We start from the raw sequence: 19259 nt of genomic DNA on the forward strand, positions 1-19259 counted from the left end.
AATTTGAAAGAAACTACAGGCTGTTTCCCAAAGTGGCATTTTGGGAGTTCACAAATGCAAACCATTTTGTATTTCCACTGCTGGAATGTATGAGAGTCCCATTTTTCCTTTTTTCCACATCCTTGATAGCACTCGGTATTGTCAGCTTTTTAAGAACCATAGCCATTTGAGTGGGTGTGTAGTGGTTGTAGTTTTAATTTGCATTTCTGTGATAATTAATGGTGTAGAACATCTTTTTATTTGCTTTTCTTTTATGCAGTGTCTGTTCAAATCTTGTCCTCATTCATTTATTGAGTTGTCTGAATAAGTTTTAAATACCGGCTTATTGAGATAAAATCGACATACAATATAGTGGACATATTTTAACTGTATAACTCAATAAATTCTGATATGTGTACATACCAGTGAAACCATTTACTTCAACCAAGATAATGAACATATCTTCATGCCCCCTCTGTAATCTCTCCTTCCAATCCCACCCCACTTTCTGCTACTCCAATCCCCAGGTAACCACTGATCTGCTTTCTGTCAATATTGATTAGGTGGCATTTTCTACCTTTTATAAACAGAATCATACAGTACAGTATTACTCTTTTTTGTCTGTCTCTTTTCACTAAGCTTAATTATTTTGAGATTCACTCATGTTGTTGATTTATATCAATAAATCAGTGAATTTTTAAAAAGTTCATTGCTTTTTAAAAATTGCTGAGTAGGTACTGTACTGTATGGTTATACTATAATTTATTTATTCTTTTGTTGGTTGACGAAAATTTGGGTTGTTTCCAGTTTGGGGCTATTATAAATAAAGTTTTTATAAACATTTATGTACAATGAAATGAACATACGCTTTCATTTCTCTGGGGTAATTGATAAGAACAGAATAGTTAAGTTGTATGTTAAGTGTATGTTTTGTATTTTTAGAAACTGCCGAACTGTTTTCCAAAATGGTTTCATCATGTGACAGTGCATGAGAGTTCCAGTTACTCCACGTCCCCTGATACTTAGTACAGTGTTTTTGAGTCATTCTAATAGTGTGTCATGATATCTCATTGTGATTTTAATTTGCATATACCTAATGTTAATAATGTTCAGTATCTTCTCATGCATTTATTTGCCATCTGTGTATCTGCTTTGGTGAAGTATCTGTTTGAATTTTTTGCTAATATTTTTATTTGGTTGGGTTTCTTACTGAGTTTTAAGATTTCTTTCATATATTCAGGATAATATAAGTCCTTTCTGAGATTGGTGATTCACAAGTATATTCTCCCAGTCCATGTTTTGTTTCTCATTCTTTTAGGAGTACCTTTTGGAAATTCTTAATTTTTGTTAAGTCCAGTGTATTAGCTTTTTCTGCCATGGATTGTGTCATTTGCAGTTATATCTAAAAAAAAAATCTTTACCTAATCCAGAGTTGCGAAGATCTTCCCCTGTGTTTTCTTCTAGAATTTTTATAGTTTTAGGCTTTCCATTTTGGTTTGTGAATCATTTTGAGTCCATTTTTATAGATGGCACAGGTATGGATCAAAGTTATATGGATATCCAATTATTCCAGCACTGTTTATTCAAAAAACTATCTTTTTTCGTCTGAATTGTTTCTGCAGCTTTGTCAAAAATCAATTGACTACATTATGTGGGTCTACTTATGGACCTATTCAGGCCCATTGATCTTTTTGTGTCATGATGCCAGTATCATACTTTCTGGGTTACTGCAACTTTTTATTAATTCTTAAAGTGTACATCCTTCAACTTCGTTCCTTTTCAAAGTTTTTTGGGTCCTTTGAGTCTTCATATGAATTTTAGAATCTGCCAATTTTAACAACCAAAAAAAAAAAAAAAGATATTTTCACTGGGATTTTGATGGATCTAGATCAGTTTGGAGAGAAATAACTTCTTAACAACACTGTCTTCTGTTCCATGAACAAAGACATTAAAAACAAATGGAGCGTTTTTTGTTTAGGTCTTTAAATTTCTCAACAATGTTTTATAGCCTTCACTGTAAAGGTCTGACACATCTTTTGTCATATTTATCACTAAGTATTTCATATTGTTAGTGCTGTTGTAAATGATATTTTAATTTGGGTTTTTTTTAATTTTTAATTGCTGATCTGTACATTACAAGCATATAGAAATACCCTTGTTACTTCTTTTGCAATATGTGTACCTTTCATTTCCCTTGTTTCGTTGTACTGACTAAGACCTTCAGTACAATGTTCAAGAGAATTGGTAAGAGTGGTTGTCCTTAACTTGGGGAAAAGACACTTGGTCTTTCACCATTTTCATATACACGTATATAGATACATGTTAGCTGTAGATTTTTTGTAATATAGATACATGTTAGCTGTAGATTTTTTGTAGATACCCATTATCAGGGGATTATGAAGTTTCTTTGTATTCCTCGATTGTTGAGAATCTTTATTAGGAATGGATTTTGTTAACTAACTGCTTTTATGTACACCCAAATGTTAAACCCAATTTTACGTCTCTATGGATCCCATGAACATTAAAAAGAATAGTAATCAAGGAATACTATGAACAGCTCTGTGCCCCCAAATTTGATAACGTAGATGAAACGGATCAATTCCTGGAAAGATACAATCTTCTATAAATCACATTCTATAATTCACCTTAGAGTAGTAGAATATATAGAATAGAATAGAAGAAATAGACAATCTATTAAAGAATACCTATTAAAGAAATTGAATCAATAATTAATAACTTTACAAAACAGCACCAAGCCCAGATCGGTTCACTGGTGAATTCTAGCAAGTGTTTAAGGAAGAAATTATACCAGTTCTTCACATCTTTTACAGAAGATAGAAGCAGAGTGAATACTTCCTGACTCATTCTGTGAGGCCAGCATTACCCTCATACCAAAAGCAAGCAAAGGTGTTAAAAGAAAAGTACAGATCAATATGTCTCATGAACACAGGTACTCATCCCTGAGCTCATTTACTTCTTGTAAAGAATGTAAAATGCTGCAACTCTATGGAAAGCAGTATGGGGTTTCTCAAAATATGAAAGGTAGAGTTATGCTATGATCCAGCATCCTCAATTCTGAGTGTATATCCCAAAGAATTGAAAGCAGGATCTCAAAGTAATATTTCCACTCCCATAGTCATATCAGTATTATTCACAGTAGCCAAGAGGTGGAAGCAACCCAAGTGTTCATCAGCAGATGAATGAATTGGAATATATGTACAATAGAATATTATTCAGCCTTAAGAAGGGAAATACTGTCACATTATCCAACATGGTCTTCAACATGGATAATACTTGAAGACATTATTTTAAGTGAAACAGATGAGTCACAAAAGACAAATACCTTATTATTTCACTTAGAAGAAGTAAGTCAAATCTACAGTGGTCAAATCCAGAAAGTAGAATGGTGATTGCCGGGATTGGGGGCAAGAAAAATAGGGAATTGTTAAATGGGTATAGAGTTTCAGTTTTGCAAGATGGAAAAGTTCTAGAGATTGATTGTATAGCAGTGGGAAAGTACTTAACAACACTGAACTATACAATGTAACAATAGATAAAATGGTAAATTTTATGTGGTTTTTACCATGATGCAAATTAAAATATTTTTTAAAATAAGGTAATAGGCAAACACAGTTGTATAACTAATAAAAGTTTATTAGGCAGGATTTTTTGGTAATATTTTAAACACTTTGCTTAAAATCTAAGTGTAGTCTTGTCACAGTCCTTATATTTAGTGATTTCACAGTAAAGAAAATTCCTATACTTAATCAAAAGGTAGCAGTATGCCAGGAAAATGAAGTAATAACTCTTTAAAAAAATCCTCATCAAAATATTAGCCAAGTGAATCCAGTGATGTTACCATGACCAAGTGGTATTTATTCCAGGTATACAGAACTGGTTTAATATTCAAAAATTCAACTGTATAATCCATCTTATCAAAAAGCTAAAGAAGAAAAATCACATTGTTATATTAATACATGCAGAAAAGGCATTTGGCAAAGTCCAGTGTCCGTTTATGATAAAAACTCTTCAACAAGCTAGAATAGAAGGGGTACTTCCTCAACTTCATACAGAAAAATGCAAATTGAAACTCCAGTAACATGCCAAAATGTTTAAAATTAAAAAGATTGATAGTATCAGTTTGTTGGTGAAGATGTGGAGCAACTGGAACTCTGACACATTGCTGGTGAGAGTATAAATTGGCACAACTTTCATAAAACTGAAAAAAAAAAAAAAAACTGTTTCCCTGTTCGTACTTAAACTAAACACATACCTGCTCCATCTGTGGCCCCACAGCACTACTAGGTGAAATGAGAGCATATATCCTTCAAAAAAACATGGAGATAAATGTTCATAGCAGATTCACTAAATAGCCGAAACTACAGTCAACCCATATATCCACCACAGGAGAAAAGATTAAATGTGTTTTCATTTAATGGAATGGCAACCAGTAATTTTACAAAAGAACATTACATGCAGTAAGAAAGAGGTATCTTGCACTGTTGAGTAAGAGAAACCAGGCACAAAAGAATACATGCTATATGAGTGTATTTATATGAAATTCAGGAACAGAAAAAATGAATTGATGTTGAAAGCACTGGGGTGAAGGTAAACTTGAGAAGTAAGGAGCATGAGAGCAATTTTCAGGATGCTGGAAATACTCTACATCTTGAACAAGGTGGTAGTTAATGCCAGTGTGCACTAGAGCAGGCTTGCACCTTGCTTATGAGAGACAGTTCTCGAATTTTCATGAGTTTTGCAAGTTGGTTGGTCTTACATGGATAGTTTGGAATTAGCCACTGTAGCAGTTTTTATGCCATAAAAATGTATGAATGCATTTACAAATTGGGGAGAATTAGTTGATAAACATTTAGCAGCACACCTTACTGGTCATCAGTCTTGGCCTCTGATTTTAAAGGAATCCAACAGATACAGAAAGAAGGTAAGGCCAGGGAGGTACTGGGGAATGTTCTCATTCAGCCTAAACCAAGGAGAGTTAGCAATAAGAAACCAGCACACTCTTTGTCATGGCTCAGCTCTAGTGAATGTAACTTTGATTGTACAAAATCAACTGCCCAGTGTTTGACTTTTTCCATTTTGCCCTTAATCCAGATTGCTTTTTCTCTGTGTTCTTGAAACAGCTAAATATTAGAGATCATCATCATTCACATAGTCTTTCCATAGACTTCTTTGACATGTTGCTGAATTTGTGTCCTTTTGATTTTGATTAGTTCAAAAGTTTTTGTTTCTGCTGCTTTAGGAGCATTCTGGAAGAGTTTTCCGACTCCAGTTTGATGAATTCCAGATTGTCAGTAGTTCACATGATGACACAATCCTCATCTGGGACTTCCTAAACGATCCAGCTGCCCAAGCTGAACCCCCCCGCTCCCCTTCTCGAACATACACCTATATCTCCAGATAAATAATCATACAGTGACCTCATATTTGCCCAGGTATGAAAAAAATTGTGTACATAGCACTGTGGGTAGGAGATGGAATATTGTCTATTGCTAGCTCATGGAGCCTTCTCGTACCCTTTATCTCCAATTCCTGTAAAGCAGGTGAAGCAACAGCTTGAGACAGGGCTGGGGCTGCACATTGGACACTGTCTTTCATCAAGGTAGCTAGCCTCAGTTCTAGATGATTCTTGATCAAGATTTAGATGATCCTTATGTAGTAGAATGAACCATTTCTGCCCCAGTTATCTAATAGGATTGTTAAGAAAATAAAATGAGATTTGAATCAGTTTCAAAGCTAAGAGTAAGCTGTAAGGCCCATGACTTTGTAGTTCGCAGATCAAACCAGTTCCTGTAACAGAGACCCTTTAAACCAAGTAAGTAATATGTGGGTAGAAAATTTTTTGGTGACCTCTCTTAGATGACTTCTCACAGCTCTGCCTTGTCAGTGTCATTGGATTATAAAACATGGCTTTTTTATCCTTATCCCCACCCCCCCACCCCCCAAAAAGACCTTGAAAGTTGCTCTGGAGTTGGTGACAACTCCTTGTATTCTCCCACTTAAGTCTCCAACCTCCCTCTGAGGCAGGAGAACATCCTACATTTCATCTTCATCTATGTGATGATCTATTCAGATCACACCCAGTGTCAAGTAGTTCAGCTCCGGTAAGCAGGTCATCACTGGGTTGGGGAAACTGCACTAGTGGGGAATGTTGCTATTGTTATGGTTTCTTATCTCCCAGACTTGCCTTAGTTCTGTGGCAGAGGTACAGATTTAGTATATTTTTCTGCATGTCTTTCTGCAGTGGTTCTAAAGGGGTGGTCCATGCCCTGCTGGACTCACTTCAGTGCTCACTGTTCTCACGGAGAACACACTGCTTCCTGTCCCTCAGCTAGGTCACACAGGCAGGCTGGTGAGAATCCTAGATATGTATCCCTGGGCAAGCAGCTTCCAGAGCCTTATATTCCGTCTTAGTAAGATGGGTTGCAGTCCCTACCTCACAGAGCTGTTGTGAGGATTGCATTGAAATGTCATATGCAGAATTCTTAGAGCCTAGCACAGAACAAGCCCTCAGTAAAAAGTGGTCATCGTTAGTAATACTGTAATCATCATGTACCTATCCCCTCCTTTTGCCAGATGAGATTATTATGGTATTTCGCCATATTTAATATTTTTCCCGGCTCTCTGTTTGTGTCTCCTTTCTCCTCTTCACCCCTGAAACAAAAACATTCCCTAAGAGTGTATCTCGGACTTTTTTTTCCTTATCAAAGCTTCCTTTTTGGGGTGCTTTTTGTCTTCCTGAGGCTTCAGCTCTTGTCTTAATGTAGGTGACCCTCAAACTTGCATCTCTAGTCCCAACCTCTGTCTTAATCTCCAGGCCACATTACAGCCACCACCTATACATCTGTCCTTGACGTTTGAGGAGTGTGTCTGGTGCACACTTCCAACACTCAGACTTTCCCCTCGTCCACTCTGCCAGGGCCCTCTGCCACGTGGCCAGACAGCTTAATCCAGCTGCCCCACTTCTGCTGGTGGCACAACTGTGCTTCTGGCCACTGGGGGCCAGCACCTCAGAGCTAGCCTTACCTGCTCCACCATTACAGAGAGCAGGTGAGATCTTGGCAACCCATCAGAGTGACTCTTAATCTCAAGATGTCAGAGTCACTCTGCACGGGCGCTGCGGTCCTGAGCATGTCCATGAGCCCCACCGTGTTCCCAGGCAGGCTCCACAGCCCTTGACAGAAGCTCCTGCTTGGCGTGGGAAGAGGTGTTAGGAAGGACCTCTGAGCCTTTCTCCCAATTGACAGCTAAAATTCTTCTCCTCTTAGAGCAAGTGAGAAATGTAGGGAAAGGGACTAATGACTCTGTGCTCTGTTTTCACACAGGACTCATTAAAGTTGCGGTATTTAACATATCTGCCAATACCAGGATGAGCAACTACAATAACAATCAAACTACTACCCACTTCCCCGGACTAGCCGAGGAGTGGGGCTCTGAGACTCCTGTTGGAACACAGTTGGTCTGCAGTCGGCCCAGGATGGTCTGCTCAGCACAGCTGACTGCTTCCGTGCTGCTATCAGAAGATGTCTTTTATCTTTTGTGAATGATTGGAACTTTTAAACCTCACCTCATCTCCCCTCCTCTCCTCTCTGCACCTGTTTTTCCTCATTTGGTTCCAGACAAAGATGACTTATAAATATATTTAGTGTTTTGCCAGAATCTCTCTTGCTTTGCCGTTAAGCAGAAGAACTAGTTTCCCTATATAGCCTTCTGTGAGCCCCAACTTCTAGGGGACAGGGGGTACAACTTCAAGCCAGACAGCACCCAGTTTCTCCCTGTGAACTCCAGGAATGCCCAGCACCTGGCAGGACCAGCCCAGTCCCACTGTGCTTAGGAGAAGACAGCTGTCGTATGGCCTTTGGGGCGAAAAAAGCAAGAAAAACAATACACAACTGGAAGATCTGGGCCTCTTGCCTTTCATCTCTTTCTGTTTCTGTCCCTCCTCCCCTTTCTCCCACTCTCCTTCAACCTGTTTCTCTGCTGCACCTGCGAAGAAAGCGTATGAAGAGAGGTTCTCAGTTAACATGAGGCAAATCAGCGAGAAAATGCCACACTCGGAAGAGTTCAATGCTGTCCAGTCAAAATTTCAAACCCAGGCTTTTGCTGCAAGTGACCTGTGTGGCAGCCGTGGGTTCTTAGAAGTACTCTCATCATATTTGCAACTCTTCTCTCTCTCCTTCTAACAACACCCTCCTCCAAAAAAGGTGGGGGCAGGGGCAGAAATTGCCTGGGCTCCATCAGTGGCCACATCTTTTCTGGACTCAGCAGTCTCCTTGATTCCATGTAGAGTGTGGAAAGGAGTTGCTGATTGCATTTCCTCTCATTAACAATTAGATGTGTAATAAAAAGCATTGTACTTCATCTTAAATCACTGGTAAGGCTCAGCCTCAAGAAAGATTTGAAATGGCCAGAGCCAGTCGCTGGGTGCATTCTGCATAATAGTTCGCATCTCTGACTGCTCATCAGGGTCTATGGGCACCCAGCTCCTGTGTCTTTGCCAAGACCACGATCAGAGTAGCTGAAGAGGTGGTCAGGGATAAAAGTGGATTTCTCTCTCATTTAGAGCAGTAAATATCATCTCTCAGAAAGCAAGCTAATCACCTCAACCTTGCACTGCAGAACCTTCCTCCTGCTTTTCCCAAACCCGGTATTTACAAAAGGGCAAAGCTGCCAGAAAGAGGATCAGGGTGAAGTTTGGCACACAGGGTTTACTAATGGGGCAGAAACTGCCTTCTCGTTCCTTTTCTTTCTCCTCTGGCCTTATTCAACTCTCCACTCTCCCCAGCCAATAAAATTTCTCTGGAAGTTGGTGAGCAACATAAACAAGTGGACCTCAGCAAGGGCCAGGCCACCCTGGCCACTTAAAAGGCAGCTGTATGAGCGTCGGGCAGGGCGCATGTGCCTCCCCAACTCGGGAACGCAGGGAATACTACCAGCATGGGTTGTGCCAGCTTGTTTCCCGGGAGAGACACAGCGCTGCACCAGCCCTCTCATGTGGCATGGGCACACCCATCGCAGGTCCAGAGCCACACTGCAGTCTCTAGCTTCCCTCGGAAGCTGAGCAGTCAGTCAGGCCTGTTGTTTCTGCTACTAAGCAAAGCAGTTGAGTAAAAGAAAAGCCTGCTTTTAATCAGCTGCTGTAAAAACATCAGAATGGAAGCCAGTTGCAGATGACCTCAAAGCCAAACCACCTTTAGTTCAGCAAGGGGAAGAGGTAGAAAAAGCCATCTTCACCTTTCCCTTCGGATTTGACTGAATGTTGTTACTATGTATTGAGAGGCAAGTTGTGCATATGCGTTTTTCCTTTCCAGCTTTAGGAGTGCTTTTAAGCTTTTGGTTCCAGGTTACATTCAGAAAATATTTCGCAGTGTAATATGTCATTGCCTGGGAAATACTTCCTGAGTATAATTCCCTTCCCAACCACCCAAATGCTACAGAGAAATGTTTTCTATTTAGCTGTCCTCAGAGTTCCTGTCTATTGTGTTGATTGACTATTTTTGGCTTTTTGATTGGTTAAGGATTTTGCTACAGGTGAGGCAGAGGGCCGTCCGCCCTGAGTAACATACAGGTCAGGCATTAAAGAGGCATGGATTTCAAGCTGTTTGAAAATGTTGTCCAATAGCCATAACTTTACTAGCCCTTCTGTTATATGCTGCTATTTAAAAGTGGGAGCTGTTGAATATTCATTGGTGCCCGGGGTTTTGCTCTCCCATCTAGGTTCAGTTGAAGGTAGATTATTTCTAAGATTGTTTTGAAGCCTGTCCAGTACATCATAAATGAGATCAAGGGTGGACCCCACAGTCTGGAGCCATTAGCTCCATCGAGCATGTTCTCCAAGTTGTCCTTTGCTGCTGATGGAAATGGGAATGAAGTTAAGTGGTCTGAAAAACCGAGTCAGTCACATTTCTCAGCTCTGGGGGTCATTTACCAGTTCATTGTAGAAGAAATAATCAGGTAAGTAGAAGTTCATTTCCAGAGAAGGTAAACCCCACTTACCATCTCTGCATGATTTCGGTGGGAATTGATTATCACTAATCCCCAACTGGGCTAGAATAAATGTAAAGTTTGACCTTTTTAAAAAAGAAAAGAGAAACAAAGGAAGTCTCAATACATTGAAAGGAATGGTAGAAAAGGAGCTGAAGGAGTCTCTTGGCGCTGAAATGGCATGTCTCCGTTGTAGATGAGTCTCTTCTCACTAAAATTCCAGTGTGGGCCTCAAAGAGGTGTTTCTTCAAGATGGGAGGAAGCCCCTTCAAAGGCGGACACACAGCAAGCGCGTGCATGCGCCTGCACCCGGGAGCTCTCTGGGCACGCGGGAGCTCTCCAGTCACACCGGGGCTGCTCGGACAAAACCAGCATGCCTTGCTGCACGTGTGTATTTTCACTGCTGAGAACATCCTTTTCCTTTCTTATGTGCAGTTTGAAAGTGGATATGAATTGTGAATGGAGGCCTTTTACACTTGTCCCTTGGCAAAATTTTTTTCTGGCGACTCTTCACCAGAAACTTCAGAGACAGGACTCTCTGGAACTCTTTTGACAAGTAATAAAGTCTGGCCCTCATAACTTGTTTCTGAACTGGAAAAAAACCCTGGGACCCCTAAATCATTCTGTTTTCTGCTTGAGTAAGAAGAAGCCTTTTTATTTTTCTTTTGTAAACTCATAAGCTGAAGAGAAGAAAATATGCACTCTTCTCCTCTGCCATCTCCTGGTACCATTGGTCGAAACAGCTGTGGTTGGTCTACTCCTTACTTAGCATTTGATTATATCTGGAAACCAAGGGCTTGGGGTGGGGCAGGGGGAATGTTGGAAATAATTAGGGTGGTTATTTTCTTTCCTAGAAGTAGATTAGATACCTTGGTATTGTTGACCTTCTTGTCATCTTCCATTTATTTTAGATGATAATACCTTCCTGGCTGATGTGCGAGCAGTCCAACCCAGAATAGTGCAGGCATGAGAGCCTAGGCTGCAGGCTTAATTCTGCAGGAATCCAAAGGTACTTCCTGGTGGAAAAAGTGATGCTTAGATACCCATCACCTGTGGCCATCACACACACTGCTGATCAGGTTTATCATATGACTTTAATCCACATTTCTGATCTTCCCTATTTGGATGAGCTGGACAGACTTTTCCAAGAGCTGGAGAACATGAAAAGGTGCCCTTGCTTCTCCTTGTCTTCCTCTTTTCCCTTCTAGAATAACTCTTAACTTGTAACCAGCACACCCAAAGCCTGCAGGCTGAGTTCATCTCCCTGGGCTTCATACAGCTGATCACTGAAAGACCAGAGCCCCTTACTTTACCATTGGCTCAACATAATCAGTGCCAGATAGATAGCTATCTCTTAGGGTAATAAAGCTGAGTTTTGCTTCTGCTGTTTTTATCTGTAGTTCATTTGTGACTTCACAATACTTGGAACTGAGGAGAGAAACCAAAAGAGCACAATTATGGGTGCCTGATTTCCGGTGGAACTTAATGCATTGATATCTGGAAACCTTTTCTGTTGGAAGTTGAGTACCTGTGATCTAAAATTTCCTGGAGGCAGATGACCTCTAAAACGTGTTCTCTAGCCCACCCAGCTCTTAGCTTGTGGTTGGCTATGTGTGTATTTAAGGATCAGTGTGGAAAATGGCGTTATAAAGTGTCCCTTCCCCTCTATCCCTTTCTCTTCTTGGACACTGAGGGAAAAGACCAACAAGGAGGATGAGACCTTTGGGTACCAAGGAAACACTTTCCCAAATCAGTGTTCACCCAAGCCCACCCAGACTGTTGTGAGGGATGTTCGCTGGACTCCAGCTATGGGGCAGACCTGGCAACAAGTGTGAGCTTCCCTGAGAAGTTTTAGTTGGCTCAGCCCTCTGTTCTCTAAACTCTAGTACTGACTGCTTTGACTTTTGTGGTTATGTTATCGTGATGTGTAGTCAAGGTACCAATATGTTCACAACCTAGGATCGTGGTAAAATAGTGTGTTCTGGTTTTTTTTTTTTTAACTGTTCAGAAAAAAGTAACAAAGTACAAATACAAGATTAAAGAGTTTTCTAAGTGTCTTGTCTCTTTGCCCCAACATCAAGAGGACAATGAATCTCAATATATAAATTGAGGGAGTGAACCTTCTAAGATAATCTGACGTGAGAAAACAACATTTAGAGAAGTCAGGGCCAAATGGTGTGGAAAAATGTGGGGCCCCTGGCAGACAATGTTGCATGTTGAATTAAATCAAAGCCAAAATGATGTCTAATTTGGGAACTGGTCACTATAGCCTCAGCCTGGCACAACCCAGCCGGGCCCCAGAACTTCGATTTTCCTCTGCCTCCTCAGTGACTGAGAAGGTGGGTTATCTCTGCATCCCATTTGATCAGTTCCTGGAAAGGTGAGCTCACATTTAGGAATAATTTCCAGAGAAACTCCACCAAGCTACAAAAATTAAGGGAGCTGGGCACCTGGCTGGCTCAGTAGGTAAGCTTGCAACTCTTGATCTCAGGGTTTTAAGTTGGAGCCTCATGTTGGGTGTAGAGATTAGTTAAAAATAAAATCATTAGGTTTTTTGGGTTTTTTTGTTTTGTTTTGTTTTGTTTTGTTAAACGAAGGGTGCGTTGACCATCTGAGGAAAAACACTGCTACTCCAGGTAAACCCACCCCCTTCCCTCCTTAAACCAAACCTTGGAAGATGGGTACAAGGTTATCAGCATAGACAGACCCCCTCCACTCCCTCTTGTTTTCCATCTATGGGTTTTCAGTGGTAGTGCTCCTCCCTGCTTGACCAGACTCCTTGGATCTGTCACCTGTGGTCTCAGTGCCTGTCCTACCTGGACGGACACTGTGGTCGTGGGAGCTCTCAGACTGTTAGATGTCAGGGCCACAGTGCAAAACTACCCTGCTAGGACTGAAGGCACATCAGATGCTCAGGCGCACCTGGCATTTTGAAGGTGGGGAATCCGAGCTGCAAGAAAGGGGGTCTCCTCGCATTGCCTGAGACCACACCAGAGTCTCCTCCCTAACAACTAAGGACAGGGAGGGAGGAGGCAGCAGAGACCACCCAAGCCACTGGCACCTACTCAGTTATCACTCACCAGCTAGGCTCCCAAGCCCAGAATTGAGCAGAGGCTGGGCCTGATTTCTGGGTCCCACCTTCAAGCCAGTGTCAGGAGAGCTGACAGGTAGGGCATGCCCTTGGAAGAGTCAGCCTTGGAGTCACTGTGTCCTAAAACAAGGCTGGCCTGGAATCCCTCTCCTCTCGAAACCTAGAGCTGCACAACCATCGGCAATGACTAAGGGAGGAGACCTCTCTTCTTCCTGATTGGCTCTTGCCAATTAAGAGCATTTTATTAGGCTGCTAATTAAAGGCACTTCGTTAGCAGCGGGAGAGGCCGGGTGGGTGCCTGGTGAGGTGGAGCTGAAGCCAGGAGAAATTGTTTTCCTCCCCCCATGGAAGCAGAGCCTCTCAGGGAGCCCTCTCAGTCCCGCAACGTTTCCTGCTGCGCCTGCCGCACCCCTTGCTTTCAATTAGCAGCTCTGAGGGGAGTGAGGTCATTACCAAGCCCAGGTGGAGAGCCCTCCCCTGCCTAAGGCCCCAGGAGGCCCCAGGGGCTGCCCCAGTCCAGCTTCCAGTCTGTCCATGCACCTTGTTTGGAGTGACCCAGGGAAGGAGAGGCTGGGCTACCCAAGGGTTTGTGTTTGTTCTCCCCACTGAGGAATGGCCCACAGGTGCCCATCCCTGAGGCTGTTGTTGGGTAAACAGGATGACCAGTCACTTGATCACATGCTGTGAATCCCCATGGCCCCTTCCTCACCAAAGGCTCACTATGTTACTAGGAAGTATATATAACCTTCCTACCAATCACTTTAGAGGAGCTGAGCCCACAGAGACCCAGAGTGGGTCCTCCCAGAAGGGGCTGATGGGTTTACAATCCCAGCCACAAAAGACCCTGAGAGGATTCTGGTCCTAAGCTCATCACACATGGAAGCACCTCCTCTGCATGGTCCACATGAGCCCAGGCAAGTCCCCCTCCTCCAGCAAGAGAGGAGGGCCTGGCTGTGACTTAGGAGGCTGGCACACGGGGTCAGATTTAGCCCCTCTCCCGAAACCTCCCTGTCCCATCCTGCTGCCCTCCTCACCCCCTCACTTAACTGTAGAATTAACACCAGCCCAGACCGGGAGGGCAGATTTATGGCTAGGCCTGCCTCCCTCCATTTAACCCGAGGCCGGCCCGGGCTCCAGACACTAAATTAGATTTTTGACAATTAGAGAGACTAATGGGCACATAGCCATCCCCAGAGCCAGATATCCAGCAAGGCCGTCTTTTAATATCCACCACTGCCCAGCCAGCTTCTCCTGGCCGCCCTCCTCTCTTCCCAGATGGGCGTTTCTCTCCCATGCCCTGTACCTCTCTGGGGGGCTCTGCATGCACTACTGAGGTTCCTCTGGTTCCTTCTCTCTCGGTTTTCTTATGCCCACCTTCCCGCCCCATGCCCAGTGCCAGCTCTGTTCTAGGGCTCTGCCCCTCCTCACCCTCAGGACACCTCCCCATCTCCACCTTCACCAGGGCCCATCCCTCTATTCCTCTCCATCTGCTGCCAGCGGACTGCAAGCCCCTTGAGGGCAGGGATTTGTGCCCTGTCTATCCTACATGCTCAGCCACCAGGGAGTTCTCAGTAAACGTTTTCCTGAGCCTGCCTCCCATCCTCCTCCCCAGGGCCCCTGGATTGCAAGACCGCCCACCTGCCCTCCTGGCCCCAGGCCCAGCCCTGGCCCTGGCCTGTCCCCGCTCCAGGTGGGCTGGATCCCCCTTCCCTGCCTCCCCTCAGCTCTGGCCAGTCTTGGGCTGGGCGGGTAATGAGATTGCAGTAAGTGGTGTTGAGCGGGGGGAAGCTGCTCACATTCACTCAGGCAGACTCATAGCTCTGTCAGGCTGATTGGTCCTGAGTGGAGGCGCAAACGGCCCCCCACGGACACGCTGAGATTGGTTATAAAATTACAAGCATTTGTTCTGCTGTCAGTGGCCTTCCCTCCCTCCCCTCTGCCTGCCTGCCTGGGCTCCCCACCCTCCCCGCCCCCAGCGCTCTCTCCCTTGGGGTCAGCCCACACGCCCTGAGGGACCCTGGCCAGGGGCCACCACAGCAGACAGAGCCAGGAGGCTAGGGCCATCGAGCTCCCATCCAAGCAGGCCTTCCTGCCTTGGCACGAGGATAGTCACAGCTCAGGCTGGCCTCAGAGTGACCTGACCCTTTTCTCAGTGTTTCCCATTCCCTGAGGGTAAGAGGGGGTGGGGGCTGAGGACACATAGGTCTTGGAATCCAGATGCCCGCTCAGATCCCAAGTAGAGGAAGATGTCCTGAGCTCAGGCCTCCCAGCCAGCCAGTGCCTGCAACTTCTGAGGTGGGTCTGTCAAGTGGCCCTGGACAGGAGTAAGGGGTATGGAGGGGTTAGTTGGAGGCCTTTCTTCCTGGAGGGAGGAGTAGCAGCAGCCAGGTCACTGGGAGGAGTCCCACTCTCATCTCTTCCTGTGACCAATCGCTTGCCCACTACCCTGACCCCAGATAAGGATAAATCAGGCCTCAGGATAGTATCCCCCACCCCAGTCCCTGAACCTGGACCAGACCCAAAAGCCAGTATGGACCACCAGATCCCCCACTGGAGTTACCCTGTACAAGCTGAGTCTCCTTGGCTTGCCCTCTGTATTCACCCTCAAAGGCCAAGGGTCAGTGGCCATGGGTCCTTCTGGCCTTTGCAGGGCCCCAGTTCCCCCCAAGCTGGTATGTCCTGAAATGCAATTTTGGGCTCTGGTGATCCTCTCACAGAGATACCCATTCTTCACTGGCCCTGCTCCCTTGCCTGCTGCAAACCAGCCCAGTCCCCCTCATGCTGCCTCTTGGCCTCCTTCCACCCTCAGTCCTCCAACAAGACCCCAGCCCCTGGCCCTTCAGCCCCAGCCTCAATCTCTGCCTGTCTGTGCAGAGGCACCAAGACATCCTGTACCCGGCTGGGGACCGCTGCTGAGAGGACGGTTCCCCAGCTTGGAGTAGGGAACTATGGGGGGCAGCATGTCCTGGTTGTGGGCTACAAGGTGCTTTCCTGCCATCCATCATTCATTCTCAGCCTGGAATGTATTTGCTGTAATTACATCTTTAATTAGGGTGGTGACGGCTCATTGTTCACCAGCAATGATGGATCAGATCCTCCTGCTTGCCATCCTCCCTCCGTCCAGCACCCTCCAGGTCAGCCCTCCCCCAGCTCTGGGGTTAGGAAGAATACGAGAACCTGCCGTTATCTCACTGAGGCCCAGAGCAGCCATGAGCTCCGCCCCAGTAGTGATTATGTGCTTTTAGACCCCTGGGGACTCCCAAAGGACTGGTTGGATAGACCCTGATTCCTCCACCCAGGGCTCCCTACAAAAAGGCAAGGCCACCAGGTATCTCCTTGGTCCAAACTGGCCACGTTGGGGATGGGGTGGTGCTATGTTGCCGATCACCACCCCCAGGCCGGGCCCTGGGCCACACAGTCTTCATTCACAGGGCTGACAAGCGCAGCTCTAAGCTGTGGGGTATATGGGTGGGCATTCGTATCTCCAGGCTCTCCTGTGCCTTAACCAGCGTCTCCAACCAAGGCCTCCACTGCCATGAGCTTACACTAACCCAGGCGATATAGGTCCAGGCCCAGGTCTGCACGTGGTGGGTGCTCAGTGACTACGGGAATGAACATTGGTCAGCAGAGATGTGTTGTGGGAGGGCAGGGCTTAGAGTGCCTCATTACATGCCATGGGGTGGTTGGAGACCAGGCTTTGCAGAGGGGCCAGGATGGGCAGTGGACCCTTGAGGAGGCCTCCCGAGGAATAAAAACCCTAATCTGGGTTAAAATTCCAGCCTGGCACTTACTGGCTATATGATGTTGGGTGAGTTCCCTAACCTATGTCTCAGTTTACTCATTTATCAAAATGGAGATGAAAGCAGTGCCCTGTTTCATACGATGACCGCAGGTTCACTCCGCCGCTGCACATGCAGTGGAGTCCAGGCTAAGGCGGTGGCAGCTGCAGAGAAAGGTGGCAGCTGAGCCTCTGCAGAGAACCTGCCTGCCTCTGCTGTGGCTGGCTCATGGCACCAGGAGCTACGAGGTGGTCTCCATCTCAGTATGAGGAAGGCCTCGCCCACTGCAGGCACTGTTGGGCACAGCGGGGGAAGCGGCAGGGCTGTGATCAGGCTGGTGTAAGGTAAGGGGCACAGCAGTTGGACAGGACATGCTTGCCGATGGGAACTGACTGACCACCTTTCACGACTACAGGGGTTCTTCCCCAGTGTGGTCAGAACCTAGTCTGAGTAGGAGCCCTGGTGGGAGAGGCCACCATGCCCTGTCCACCGTGCCCATGCCCTCATGGGTGTGCTGGGAGGGAGATCCTGGGGGCCCAGCGGGGGAGCCTAGCCTACCATATCTTTATGGGTGGGTACTGAGCCTCAGGAAGGGGGGAGGGGGGAAGGAAGACAAGTGGAGTCCACCATCTGCCCCTTCTACCACCCATCTCTAAAATTCCGCGACTTCCCTCCCTCCATGGGGCCTTGTCATCTTCCCTACTCCCAGGGGTGGCTCCCTGTGCAGTCCCTCTTCCCCAGTGACCCTCTCCACCCTGCAGGGACCACCCTCCTCCCCAGGGTAACTCCAGGGCCCAGGCTGGAAAGATGAGCCATACGTAGCGGTAAGTATGCGCAACATTACATATGTATATTGGAGAGTAAATAACCCCAAAAAGCGCCTTGTAAATAGACTCCGAGTTTATCCTTTATTAATGAGGCACCGAGTGCCCTGCTGTTTTAGAGCAGCGAGACTTTCATAATATCAAAACCTAAATTACACTTGTGTCTCTCATCCCAGGGACAAGCATCTTTAGGCTCTGTTTGCAGAGTGAGGACGCAGGGATCCCTCCCTGCGGGCCTGGGATTTGTGGGCACCTTTCTCCTGGCTGGAGGGGGTGGGGGAGGATGTGCACCCACACCCAAGTCCCCAGAGAGCTCTGTGTCTGAGGCTTCAGGGTCTGGTGGGTGAGGGCTGCTTGGGATGCTGGCCTTCATTCTGTGGACAATTTACAAGATCAAGGGGTGGCCCCTGGCTCTGGCGTTTAGAGGCATCGGATGGGACAGTGGACACTTCCCTGCACCCTCTGTGACCAAGTTACTCCTTGTCTCTCAGCTTCAGTTAACCCATGTGTAAAATGGGGATTGTATCTTCCTTGTAGAATGGTGGTGAGAAGTCACAAGTGGGGGTCACTGCATACTAGGTGCTTGGTAGAAGTCCTGATGGTGATCGTGCAGCCAGCAGTTAGCTCCCCTCTTTGGAAGAGGACACCAGTGTCTTCATTTGCTGCATCAGACCATGTGTGGGGCCGCAGAGCTCCAGCCTCACCCTGACACCAAGGTCCTGTGCTTAGAGGGCATTACCAGGGCCCACCTGACCCCCAGCATGATCAAGATGTGACCTGCCAGTGGCCACCACTCAACCCTGAGCTCAGGCAGGGCCAGGAGCCTGCAACCTCTTGGCTCCCATGATTGTCCAGGTCAAAGACCCCCCTCAGGCCCCTTGGGGATTGTGCTCACCAGACCCCAGGCCTGGGCCAAGCCAGGCTAGGTCGGCAGGTGGACAGACAGGCGCCGTGGGCAGGATTTACAGCCTGGCCAGCCAGGCTCCTGGTGCTCCGGTGGGCGTCATGTCGAATCTGTCCCATTATATGGACAGTTGAGTTTAATAGTCATTGTGTGCTTGCTCAGAGCCCAGCAAACATCGCGGGGCGACACCCCCTCCATGCGAGCAGCCTGCTCCCCAGCCACACGGCCCATCCGTACAGTAAATTAAAAATATGAATCACTTCTCCCCACTGCCTCCCCAAACGCTCATCTTGTCAGCCTCTATGTTGCCTTCATTTGTATTACCTTAATTTAATGTTAATTATGGTCTTCATTTACAAGGAACAAGCAAGCCCTGCTCTGCCAGGGGAACTTGCCCCTACCCCCTCCCCCTCAGCCCAGGAGGGAGAAGCCAGGGGAGAAGGGGAATTTGGGGGGCTACAAAGGAGTGAGGAAAGAAGTTGGGGGTGGGCAGGAGATGAGATCTGGGCCATTAGTGGCTGGTGGCCACGCCGGGAGGACCAGGGAGACACCCCACCTCCACACACCCTATCTTCAATCATTTATTCATTCAGCAGTTACTTATTGAGCACCTAATATGTGCCAGACAACAAGGGACCAGAATGAATGGGAAAGGAGACACCTCCCTCCCTGATGAGGAC

The 19259-nt window shown here is 46.1% G+C and overlaps 1 protein-coding gene across 4 annotated transcripts in view; it reads left to right on the forward strand.

Annotated features, from left to right (window-relative positions):
- BTRC (beta-transducin repeat containing E3 ubiquitin protein ligase) overlaps positions 1 to 10557 on the forward strand; it is a 181898-nt gene extending 171341 nt beyond the window's left edge. For all 4 annotated transcript variants that reach the window (XM_046027159.1, XM_046027160.1, XM_046027162.1 and 1 more), the window contains 2 exons: positions 5240 to 5432; positions 7323 to 10557. In XM_046027159.1, the coding sequence (XP_045883115.1) occupies positions 5240 to 5401 (162 nt within the window). In that variant the 3' untranslated portion in view covers positions 5402 to 5432; positions 7323 to 10557. The remainder of the gene's footprint in view (positions 1 to 5239; positions 5433 to 7322) is intronic.
- The last annotated feature ends 8702 nt before the right edge of the window (positions 10558 to 19259 follow it).

Source organism: Meles meles, chromosome 13 (assembly GCF_922984935.1).
Source record: "Meles meles chromosome 13, mMelMel3.1 paternal haplotype, whole genome shotgun sequence".
Taxonomy (NCBI): domain Eukaryota; kingdom Metazoa; phylum Chordata; class Mammalia; order Carnivora; family Mustelidae; genus Meles; species Meles meles.